General features: G+C 50.3%; 2 protein-coding genes across 3 annotated transcripts in view; both read left to right on the forward strand.

Moving 5' to 3' along the window:
- The first annotated feature begins 140 nt into the window (after positions 1–140).
- Positions 141–9,248, forward strand: LOC146295773 (uncharacterized). Its single transcript, XM_084695730.1, has 3 exons — positions 141–2,279; positions 7,218–7,449; positions 8,189–9,248. Exons 1-3 carry the CDS (start codon positions 141–143, stop codon positions 8,206–8,208), a joined length of 2,391 nt encoding a protein of 796 aa, XP_084551856.1. The 3' UTR covers positions 8,209–9,248.
- A 243-nt stretch (positions 9,249–9,491) lies between these two features.
- Positions 9,492–10,523, forward strand: part of cratb (carnitine O-acetyltransferase b) — an 8,938-nt gene continuing 7,906 nt past the window's right edge. The window contains exons 1-2 of one of the 2 annotated variants that reach the window (XM_084696906.1): positions 9,492–9,894; positions 10,069–10,293. In XM_084696906.1, the coding sequence (XP_084553032.1) occupies positions 9,844–9,894; positions 10,069–10,293 (276 nt within the window). In that variant the 5' untranslated portion in view covers positions 9,492–9,843. The remainder of the gene's footprint in view (positions 9,895–10,068; positions 10,294–10,523) is intronic. The other variant, XM_084696907.1, reaches the window with a different exon arrangement.

Raw genomic sequence — 10,523 nt, forward strand, 5'->3', positions numbered from 1 at the left:
GCCCGGAAGGGTTCTGCTTCGCCCTGAGACTCCCCATCAGACAGGACGGACGAGTGAGAGCGGTGGAGAGGGAGGGGGTGGCGTGGAGGGCGGAAGAGAGGGAGAGGGGGAGACAAACAGAGCCCCAGGTCCGAGAGCATATGGGCCCAGATTTCAGGAGGGGAGAGGGGAGGGAAGGCTCCGTCCCGGGGGAGACCAAGTACCAGAGGAGCGCCGTCGCATCCACAGAGAGCGCCGGCCCTCTCTACGCCTCCGACCTTCACCACCGACACCCATCGGCGTTCACCGAGTGCTCTTCCCTCGCCAGCGCAGTGGCACATCGGCTAGGGGACCCCAGCGGAGCAGCGGGGTGGCCCGGTGGGGAGCCGGGGGTGCAGCCACCCTCGGTCCTCTCCCAGCACACCCAGGACCTGATCAGCAAGATCGAGCGGGTGGGAGACACGACGAGCGCCCACGACGGAGAGCCAGAGAGAGGAGGCCGAGTTCACAGGGCGGAGGGCGAGGACGGCGAGGAGAAGCAGCCCACGCCCAAGTCTCCTCCGAGGGGGGTGGCGGCCACAGCACCCCTCACAGCCCTGGAGGTCCACATCCCCCGGACGGTGTTCTACGGGGTGGAGGAGATGCTGGAGAGGAAACGGCCCAGCGTGCAGAGCGATGACGGCGGGGAAGACAGAGAGGGAGGGAGAGGGGTGGAGAGGAGGGACAGCTGGAGGATAGGGAAGCCCCTGAGTCGCGTCGAGTCCCTCAGAGAGAAGATCCGACAGAAGGAGAGAGAGAGGCTGAGGAACGCGGAGGCAGGGGTGGGAGACAGGGAGGGGGAGGGGGGAGAGGGTAACGGGTCTCAGGGAGACAGGTGTGAGGAGAGGAGAGAGGGAGGAGCAGAGAGGGAGGGGGAGGGAGACGTTAACACTAGGAAAGGAGGAGAGAAAGAAAGCAGACAGGAAGGAGTTGCGACACACACAGACGCTGTAGTTGACGTCAGACAGGAAGTTGGTTTGTTGAAATCCGTCCCACAGCTTCCTGTTCCTGCTTCGTTCTCTCAAACCGGCCGGGTCGAGGAAGAAAGCAGAGGGATCTCAATCGTCGTGTCAGAGCCTGAGTCTTACACGTCCGATAGCGACGAGGAGGAGGATCGCCTCAGACATGAAGAACTGAGGTGCGGAGCAAAGATCTGGCAGACAAGACAAGCGGACAGCCGGGGAGAAGAGGAGGAACTCTCAGAAGAAGAAGAAGAGGAGGAACTCTCAGAAGAAGAAGAAGAAGAGGTGGAGTTCCCTTCACACTCTCCCTCTCCGCCTCACCTTCACTCGCTGGAAGCCATGAGCCGCATCTACAACCTCAAGACAGTGGGCTCCAGGACAGCTCTGAGCCTGAGTGAGAGAGCAGTGGATCTGCCCTCTCACATCAAGGTCCAGCCCCACACAGGGGCGCCCCAGGAGGCTAGCCCCGCGGAGGGGCCCGAGGGGAGGCCCCCGTCGGACGCCGGATCTCTCCAGCGCCAGCTGGAGAACGTCCAGCTGAGGGAACAGGAAGCGCGAAGGCCGGCTGACGACAGCTCGTCCCAGACGTCTGTGGGAAAGCCCCAGGGTCTGACGGACCTGAGGGAGGTGAGAGCACAGGTGAACCCCAGACCCCAGCACCCGCCCAGGGAGAACCACACCTCCAGACCGCAGCACCCGCCCAGGGAGAACCACACCTCCAGACCGCAGCACCCGCCCAGGGAGAACCACACCTCCAGACCGCAGCAGAAGGAGACCACGCGGGGGCCCCAGCAACTGAGATCCCCCCTCCTCCGGCCAAAGCTGTCCCAGACGTCCATCGAACCCAGATCCGTCCCCTCCCGCTCTCTCCTCTGCCCTTCCCATGAGAACTCTCTAAAACATCCAGGCAGGGTGAGTTGCCCCCCCACCCCTTCCTCCTCCCCCTGCCCCTCCTCTCCAGCATCCTCCCCCTCCATCTCCCCTTCCCCCTCTCCCACCCTCTTCACCATCCGGAGTGCGTCCGGGGCTCAGCCGGGGAAGCGGGGGGCCACCATCACCATCACCCCCAGAAAGGCTGCTGCGGATGGGCCGGCAGCGGGCACCGGACCCCCCAACTCCTCCACAACCTCCCCCTCCTCCACCTTCACCCCCAAGACACTGAGCCAGCTGCCCACCCTGACTGAAGCAGAGGTGAGAGGCAAGAAGAGGTACCCCACCGCAGAGGAGATCCAGGTGATAGGAGGCTATCAGAACCTGGACAAGTCCTGTCTCACCAAGAGCAGAGGGACTCCCAAAGGGGTGAGTGGAGAAATAAGCAATAATAACATCTCTTGTAATCTTTTAATAATAACAGACTATGAACACGCTGCTGCTGTGTCTGCTAAGGGCCAGGGTCAATGTTATCTGAGCCTTAATGAGGATGACAATATTAAATTAGTTTTTGTAAAAAAAAAAAACATTTGTATACATAAGTGTTTACGTTGTTTGACTATACAATAATAGCACCACAGGATGTTCAAATCTAAACATTATTTATATTCTCGTCCGCCAATCCCCCTTTTTTTTACCTCTTCGCCATCTGTCACTTGAGCCCCTCATCATCAAGAATCCCCTTTCACTGCCGACGCAGAACATCCTGTTTGATACCTCTGAGAAGTTCAAACACATTGACTGACTTAAGCCAGTTAAAGCCTTATCAGGCACGACATGGACATGCAAAGTAGGCAAGCACCAGCTTGACTTCATGGCTGGTGGCCTCCAGCTCTGGGGCTGGTCTGGTCTGGGTCTGGTCTGGGGCTGGGGCTGGTCTGGTCTGGGTCTGGGTCTGGTTTGGGGCTGGGGCTGGGGCTGGTCTGGGTGTGGTCTGGGTCTGGTCTGGGTCTGGTCTGGGTCTGGTCTGGGTCTGGGTCTGGGAAGAGAGGAGATGGGGGTCAGGGGTTCATTGCGTGACGAGAATAAACTTAGAAGGAATGGTGGACAGGAAACCACAACAGAGTGAGAGATGGGCTGCCAGGGAGCCCGACGGCCCTGTAGACAGACAGACAGACAACCCTGCAGACAGACAGACAGACAGACAGCCCTGTAGACAGACAGACAGACAGACAGACAGACAACCCTGCAGACAATCAAAGGACATCAGCAGAGCAAGGACCCCCCTCCTCCTGTATGTCCCTGCTTGCATCTAGCATGACACACAGAGAGAAGACACCAGTCACATGACACACAGAGAGAAGACACCAGTCACATGACACACAGAGAGAAGACACCAGTCACATGACACACAGAGAGAAGACACCAGTCACATGACACACAGACAGAAGACACCAGTCACATGACACACAGACAGAAGACACCAGTCACATGACACACAAAGAGAAGACACCAGTCACATGACACACAGAGAGAAGACACCAGTCACATGACACACAGAGAGAAGACACCAGTCACATGACACACAGACAGAAGACACCAGTCACATGACACACAAAGAGAAGACACCAGTCACATGACACACAGAGAGAAGACACCAGTCACATGACACACAGAGAAGACACCAGTCACATGACACACAGACAGAAGACACCAGTCACATGACACACAGACAGAAGACACCAGTCACATGACACACAGAGAGAGGACACCGGTCACATGACACACAGAGAGAAGACACCGGTCACATGACACACAGAGAGAAGACACCAGTCACATGACACACAGACAAGAAGGGCCCCCCAAAACTCAGACTCTGTCTCACAATGGTCCTCCTCTCACCACACTGCAGCGCTTCTCATGGGAACTGCTGCTTCACCCTGCGCATGGCTGCACCTCCTCTTGCAGTGCTGGCGTCATAGGGACCCTGGCCCGTTAGACGCTGTAATTAGGACGCCCCTGCAACAAAGTGGCTCAGCAGAGCAGAACTAAACAGAGAACCTGGCAGTCTGTCATCCTTCAGAGCTGGAGGCAGGACAGGAACTCTAGAACCGGAGTCTGGCTGTTCAGACTGTTCTGAGTGTTCAGACTGTTCTGAGTGTTCTGAGTCTGGCTGTTCTGAGTGTTCTGAGTGTTCTGAGTCTGGCTGTTCTGAGTGTTCTGAGTGTTCTGAGTCTGGCTGTTCTGAGTGTTCTGAGTGTTCTGAGTGTTCTGAGTCTGGCTGTTCTGAGTGTTCTGAGTGTTCTGAGTCTGGCTGTTCTGAGTGTTCTGAGTGTTCTGAGTCTGGATGTTCTGAGTCAGCAGAACAGAAAGGGCAGAATGCCCTGTTTAGGGCAATTACTGGACGTTCCTTCCTGTCTCTCTGTAGCCCAGCTTCAACTGGTGATTGAGTTTGGCATCATGTCCAGATCAACCTTCCATGAACTGTGTTGGAACAGCCCGATCTCCAACCTTAATTCGGAGTAGATTTACTTTTGCCTGGTGAGAATTTAACAAGGCACTATCCTAGTGTATATGTGGCCCTGTTTCAACCAGAGAGAGAGAGAGAGAGAGAGAGAGAGAGAGAGAGAGAGAGAGAGAGAGAGAAAGAGAGCGAGAGAGAAGGAGGGATAGAGATACCTGGAGGAACAGAAAGAGGGTACAGTTAGAGAGCAGGGTGGGAGGGTGGAGGAGGGTGGGAGGGTGGAGGAGGGTGGGAGGGGGGAGGAGGGCAGAGTACAGTGAACTCAGGGAGCCCGGATCAGAGACACCATGTCACATCACAGTCACTAGCCTCTCTCTCTCTATCCGTTCCTCTTTCAGACTCTCTCACTTCCTCCCATCGAGAGGGGAAGGCTGAACAATGGAACGAGAAGTCATAAGCTGCCATCTCTCTTCTTTTCTGTGTGAATGTAAGAAAGTTACAGAAGTTAGTTCTGAACGTCTAAACGTTTCATAAACAACTGTTGTTCTTACTCTGCGAGGTTTTAAACACAGAACAGGAGGACTTGGTGTAAAAGCGTTGCATGATAATCAGCACTGGTGTCTGTGAGCCATGTTCCAGCCCTCTATTGAACCAGTCTAATTGGATCAACAATTATTCACCTGAGTGAGTGCCACCCAGTGATCACCCCGTCCACCAATTAAAATACACAACAAAAAAACCTCAATAACTTTTTGTTTTGTGTCTCGGACTAAACATCCTGTTTAGTGTTCAAACAGAACTGCCCCTTAACTTTAAACGTGTCAAACTCTAGCTGTGGTGTCCTGGTGCTGTTGACTGCCTGTCGTGTTGTTGCCCTTGAGGGTGTTTGACGTCAGTCATCCCTTGTGTCTCCATCAGCCTCTCAGAGGGGGGTGACCTACGCTCTCCTTCCCATCATGCACCCCACCTCTGCTCCTCCATCTCCTCCCCCACCCTCACCACTACACCGTACAACCCCCACTGGTGACCGTTCCACGCCCCGTGAGATCTGGGACGATCAGGGTGTTGAAGAGAGTCTCTGCCGAGGGGACTGTGGGGAGACACCTCCCTTTGTCTATCCTCCCCCATCTCTCTCCTCTCTTACTTCCCTCTCTCTCCCTCTCTCTGTCTCTCTCTCTCTGTCTCTCTCTCTCTCTCTCTCCCTCTCTCTCCCTCTCTTACTTCCCTCTCTCTCCCTCTCTTACTTCCCTCTCTCTTCCTCTCTCTCCCTCTCTCTCCCTCTCTTACTTCCCTCTCTCTCCCTCTCTTACTTCCCTCTCTCTCCCTCTCTCCCTCTCTCTCTCTCTCTCTCTCTCCCTCTCTCCCTCTCTCTCTCTCTCTCTCTCTCCCTCTCTCTCCCTCTCTTTCTCTCTCTCTCCCTCTCTCTCCCTCCCTCTCTCTCTCTCTCTCTCTCTCTCTATGTCTCTCTCTCTCTCCCTCTCTCTGTCTCCTCTGTGCCTGCCTGTTCTCCCCTCCATGCTGTCTCCTGCTGGTTTAGCCGGGGTTAAGCAGTGCAGGCGTGGAGGATTAGCCTCGTGTGCCTCAGGCTTTGCTTCTTCCAACATCTCTCACACCAGGGCTATAATAAGGACCTCTTCCTCTCCTTCTTACCTCACTCTCTCTAGTCTAGCCAACACATCCAAGTGTCTGGGTGTGTGTGAGATCGAGAGAGACAGAGAGAGATAGAGAGAGAGAGAGAGAGAGAGAGAGAGAGAGACAGAGAGAGAGAGAGAGAGAGAGAGAGAGAGACAGAGAGAGAGAGAGACAGAGAGACAGAGAGAGAGAGGTGAACCAGTCTATCAGTTATAAGAGATAAGACAAACGTGTTCAACAGGAACAGCTCAGTGGAAGAGCATTTGACTGCAGATCAAGAGGGCACAGGTTCAAATCCCCCCTGTACTGTACGTCGCTTTGGAGAGAAACAGGAGGGTACTGTTCAGCCTCAAGGTGCTGTGTTCCTCCTTAGCTGTCGTAAACAGAGGTCATGTGACTTCCTCGTCTTCACTTCCTGTTTGTTTTTCTTGGTGTAAACTCCGTGCACACAAAAATGTCTCCGGTTAAAACAGTCTGCAAATGCACAGTTTCTTTAAATGTCTTAAATTTATGTTGGTAGAGGGGTTTTTTCTCCACTTGCCAAGCATGTTTATCAATGATTCCAACATTTACATTTTATTCATCAAGCAGGTGTTTTTCCCCGAGCAATGTATAAATACTGCACACAGAAAACACAGCAGAATATCAAGGATCAGTAGGTCATACAATAATTCTAACAGTATTTAAGTGGTCAGAGTCAAGGAACGGCCTGTATTTACTTGGCCTGTATTGCTACATAGCAAAGTAACTACATCTCAGCTACCACACATGGTGAACAATAATGATATGCAGTGCAACAATAAGACAATAGGCTGTAGATTAACTCAATGGTGTGGGTTATGTTTTTTTTACCATCTCTCTCCCTCTTTCTCTCCCCCTCCCCCCCTCCCCCTCTCTCTCCCCGCCTCTCTCCCCCTTTCCCTTCCTCTCTCTCCCAATTTCTCCCTCCCTCTCTCCCCCGTCTCCCCCTCTCCCCCCTCTGCCCCCCTCTCTCCCTCTCTTTCCCCCTCTCTTCCCCTCTCTTCCCCCTCTTCCTCCCTCTCTCCCCCCTCTCTCCCCCTCTCTCCCTCTCTCTCCCCCCCTGTCTCCCCCCTCTCCCTCCCTCTCTCCCCCTCTCCCCCTCTCTGCCCCCCTCTCTCCCTCTCTTTCCCCCTCTCTTCCCCTCTCTTCCCCCTCTTCCTCCCTCTCTCCCCCCCTCCCCCCTCTCTCCCCCTCTTTCCCCCTCTCTCCCCCTCTCTCCCTCCCTCTCTCCCCCTCTCTCTCCCCTCCAGGTGAAAGTGTGTTTCGACGAGGCCCAGCTGGAGCGTGTGTGTGAGTACCCGTCTGAGACCTCCCTGCTCAGCTACACCCCCCACCCCCACCCCCAGGACCAGGACCAGGGCAGGGAGGTGGAGGTGAGGCGGGAGGAGGAGGAGGAGGAGGAGAAGGAGGAGGAGAGAGGAATCTGTGGGTCCAAAAACACCCGGAGTGTGGGAGCAGCAACAGGCAGAGTGCTGAGAGTCGGTCAGTCTCAGACCTTTTCAAATGATAACTAACGAAACAGTTACAAATGCAATTACAAACTGTAGAGTAATTGTGATACGATTGAAAATGACAAATAGTGATGCAGTTACTAATGCAATTACACATAGTAAGAGTTTGTTTTGTTTTTTTACTTACTAAAATTAGCCCTGCAATTACAAATGCCTTTACAAATAGTGACTGTAATTGCAATATGATTACAGAATACAAGTAGCAATCAAAATGGTTGATTGAATAGTTATGAAATAGCATGCGCAAGCATGTTATCTGCATTTTCATTGTTCATGTCCCACTCGTGAACACTCACTGTTGCTGACAATAATGTTCTCATTATTGTGATTTGACAGTAGTGCTACAGATTGAGAAGGTAACAGCAGTGTTGGATGTTGTGAATGTGTAGTTTCAGATCCTGATTCCAGAGTAGAGTTGTGGTGCTCTAGAACTAGACTATTAAACATGTATAATCAAAAGCTGATCAAAAGATCAGTTAATGCACGCAAATATAATGAGAATAATAATACATGTATATTATTGTCAGTATCATGTATCATGTAATAATTATTAATATTATTATAAATATCCTAAACACAGTGTGAATATTATAATAATAATAATAATAATATTGTAATTTTAATGATTGTATCATAGGTAGTCATGTAGTTATTACTGACGTTTAACGAAGAGTTTGATTTTTAAAGAGTCGTGTGTTTCTGTTTAACAGATGAGTCGTGTCCACGTTAAAGGCCAGAGACACCATCACAATACTCACGGCATGTGAGGATAGCTGTCCCACCCAGCCACACTGTTTCACCTTTATATCACCGTGTGGCACACGTACTTAGTCCTTTTTTTTAATCATGGATAAACATTTGTTACGTGCAATTTTTGTTTTACTTAGCACAGGGAACAGACTGACTTGTATGCAGTGAATGGGAGTGTTATAGGTTGTTAGTAGGACCCTGTTTTCAACGATACAGTAAATACTGTCAAATATCAAATATGACATAAATCTAAATATGTTGAATATGATAATTACCTTTAACATCAGGTGTTGAAAGGATGATCACATGTCTATGCAAATGTGTTTACTTGGCAATGGAATGTTGAATATGGAATGTAGAATATAGAAAGAGGAATATGGAATGTGGAACATGCAATGTGGAATATAGAATTAGAAATGTGGAATGTTTGTAGGGGGGGGGGGGGGGGCGTCTACCAAATAGAATTTTAGTGATGGATCAGCCCTGTGAAGATTCTGCGATGTTTATAACATCTGGTGTCTGTGCCTGCTGGATTTGCCCAAACAGATTTTTACAACAACTGTTGTTATGTGAGTGTTTGCAAATAGGTTATACTACACTCAAAAAAAGATGCGTTGAAATAGGAAAGGGTGGTAGAGGAGTTTTATAAAGACTAGTTTGGAATTAAAGCACTGTGAATAACCTCAATATTTTTTGTGTTGCTAGATAATGTTAATATGATATTGTACATGTTGAAATGTAAATGGTGACTCTCTTTTGGTCAATGGACTCATGTTAATTTGGGTCTTTCCACCAGGCCTTAACTGCTCACATAATGAAAACTCACATCTTGAGTTTTACAACATAGAATCATGACTTGTTGCTGTGGGGATAAGACCACAGGTTGTGGTCTGTGAATATTGTTTCAGTTAATTTCTTGAGAAAGAATGTTTTCCTTAGATATCTACAACGTTTGTTTCTGATTATTTTCTAATGTGGTTGAAGAAGCTGGCTTCAAGGGAAATTTTAATAAATTATTGCAAAGTATTCATGTTTCATTGAAATTTCTGGGGAATTTGGACCGATGTTCACCACTCCCTAATTCTCAACGGCGTCTGATTTCCCAACCCTTCTTTCAACTCCTCTTCTTCCTCCTCCTCCTTCGCTCAGTCCCATAACATTTAACAAAAATCTGACAACTTTTCATAAAATTGCTTTAAGTGACCATCCTACAGAACCGTCTTGTTCTTGTGTGACATCTTGTGGCGCATGTGAGACTTTCTGAGACTTGTGGGAGGGGCTACAGTTAGGAATTAGGCGGAAACATGTTAACACGTGTTGTTGTTTTTTAACTGTTTATTTTTACTAGTAGTAAGTGAGTTTACCTTCATCATGTAGTAATAAGTAGTTAACGAAACCTTTGGAAAACTGACCTTATACTTTGGCGTGCTTTGTCATGTCGACGTGTGCACGCCCCAAGACGAACACTATCATTTGAGTTGGTCAATGACCGTTTGAGATTTTCAAAGTGTTCTGGTATTTATCTAAGATTCGACGTCGCAAGTTAGCTAGGTGTTCAAGTGAGTTAGCTGGCTAAAGAGTTTGCAGGCAAGCTTGGCTCTTCGTCTTAAGTGAGATGATTCTGAGAAAAATACCACCAAGAACATGCAGTGTTTGGCTTTCTCGGGTGAGTATAACTTTGGAGCTGTCATGGGAAGAAATGATTCATTAGCTTTTGTCTATACATCAAATTCACTACATTTGAGATGTTCAAGCAGGTAATGCACAGTGTTCGATCATATTTAGCTACCACAGTCAAGAAGTGGTCAAAAGTTGTTTTCGTTGAATCGTCTTTTTCCAGGGGGGGGCGTTGCAGCAGGAGTCGTGGTGCTCTTCCGTGCCCGCCCAGCCTGTGCCCCCGCTCGCCCAGACCCTGCAGGGCTACCTGCGGGCCCTGGAGCCCCTTCTGCCGCCCGAGGAGATGGACCACACCAGGAAGATGGTGCAGAGATTCACCCAGGAGGGCGGGCTGGGTCCCAAGTTGCAGGAAGGTCTGGAGAACCGAGCAAGAAGCAGTAATAACTGGGTGTGTAAGACGAACTAAACGCCCCCGCCAAATGTTGGTAGTGTTTTCAACGAGGCAACACTGGCTGGGTTTATAGAAGCGTACCAATACGTGGCAAAAATATTACTCAAGGGACATCAATATGTGTCTTGATGTGTGTGTGTGTGTGTGTGTGTGTGTGTGTGTGTGTGTGTGTGTGTGTGTGTGTGTGTGTGTGTGTGTGTGTGTGTGTGTGTGTGTGTGTGTGTGTG

This window comes from Hypomesus nipponensis, chromosome 4 (assembly GCF_054491055.1).
Source record: "Hypomesus nipponensis isolate SF chromosome 4, ASM5449105v1, whole genome shotgun sequence".
NCBI lineage: Eukaryota > Metazoa > Chordata > Actinopteri > Osmeriformes > Osmeridae > Hypomesus > Hypomesus nipponensis.

What these genes read in the sequence shown, in the direction of transcription:
- LOC146295773 (XM_084695730.1), top strand. Translation starts at nt 141, where the DNA reads ATGGGCCCAGATTTCAGGAGGGGAGAGGGGAGGGAAGGCTCCGTCCCG. An exon ending in GCAGAGGGACTCCCAAAGGG is followed by an intron (nt 2,280 to 7,217) that starts GTGAGTGGAGAA and finishes TCTCCCCTCCAG; the next exon opens with GTGAAAGTGTGTTTCGACGA. An exon ending in AGGCAGAGTGCTGAGAGTCG is followed by an intron (nt 7,450 to 8,188) that starts GTCAGTCTCAGA and finishes TCTGTTTAACAG; the next exon opens with ATGAGTCGTGTCCACGTTAA.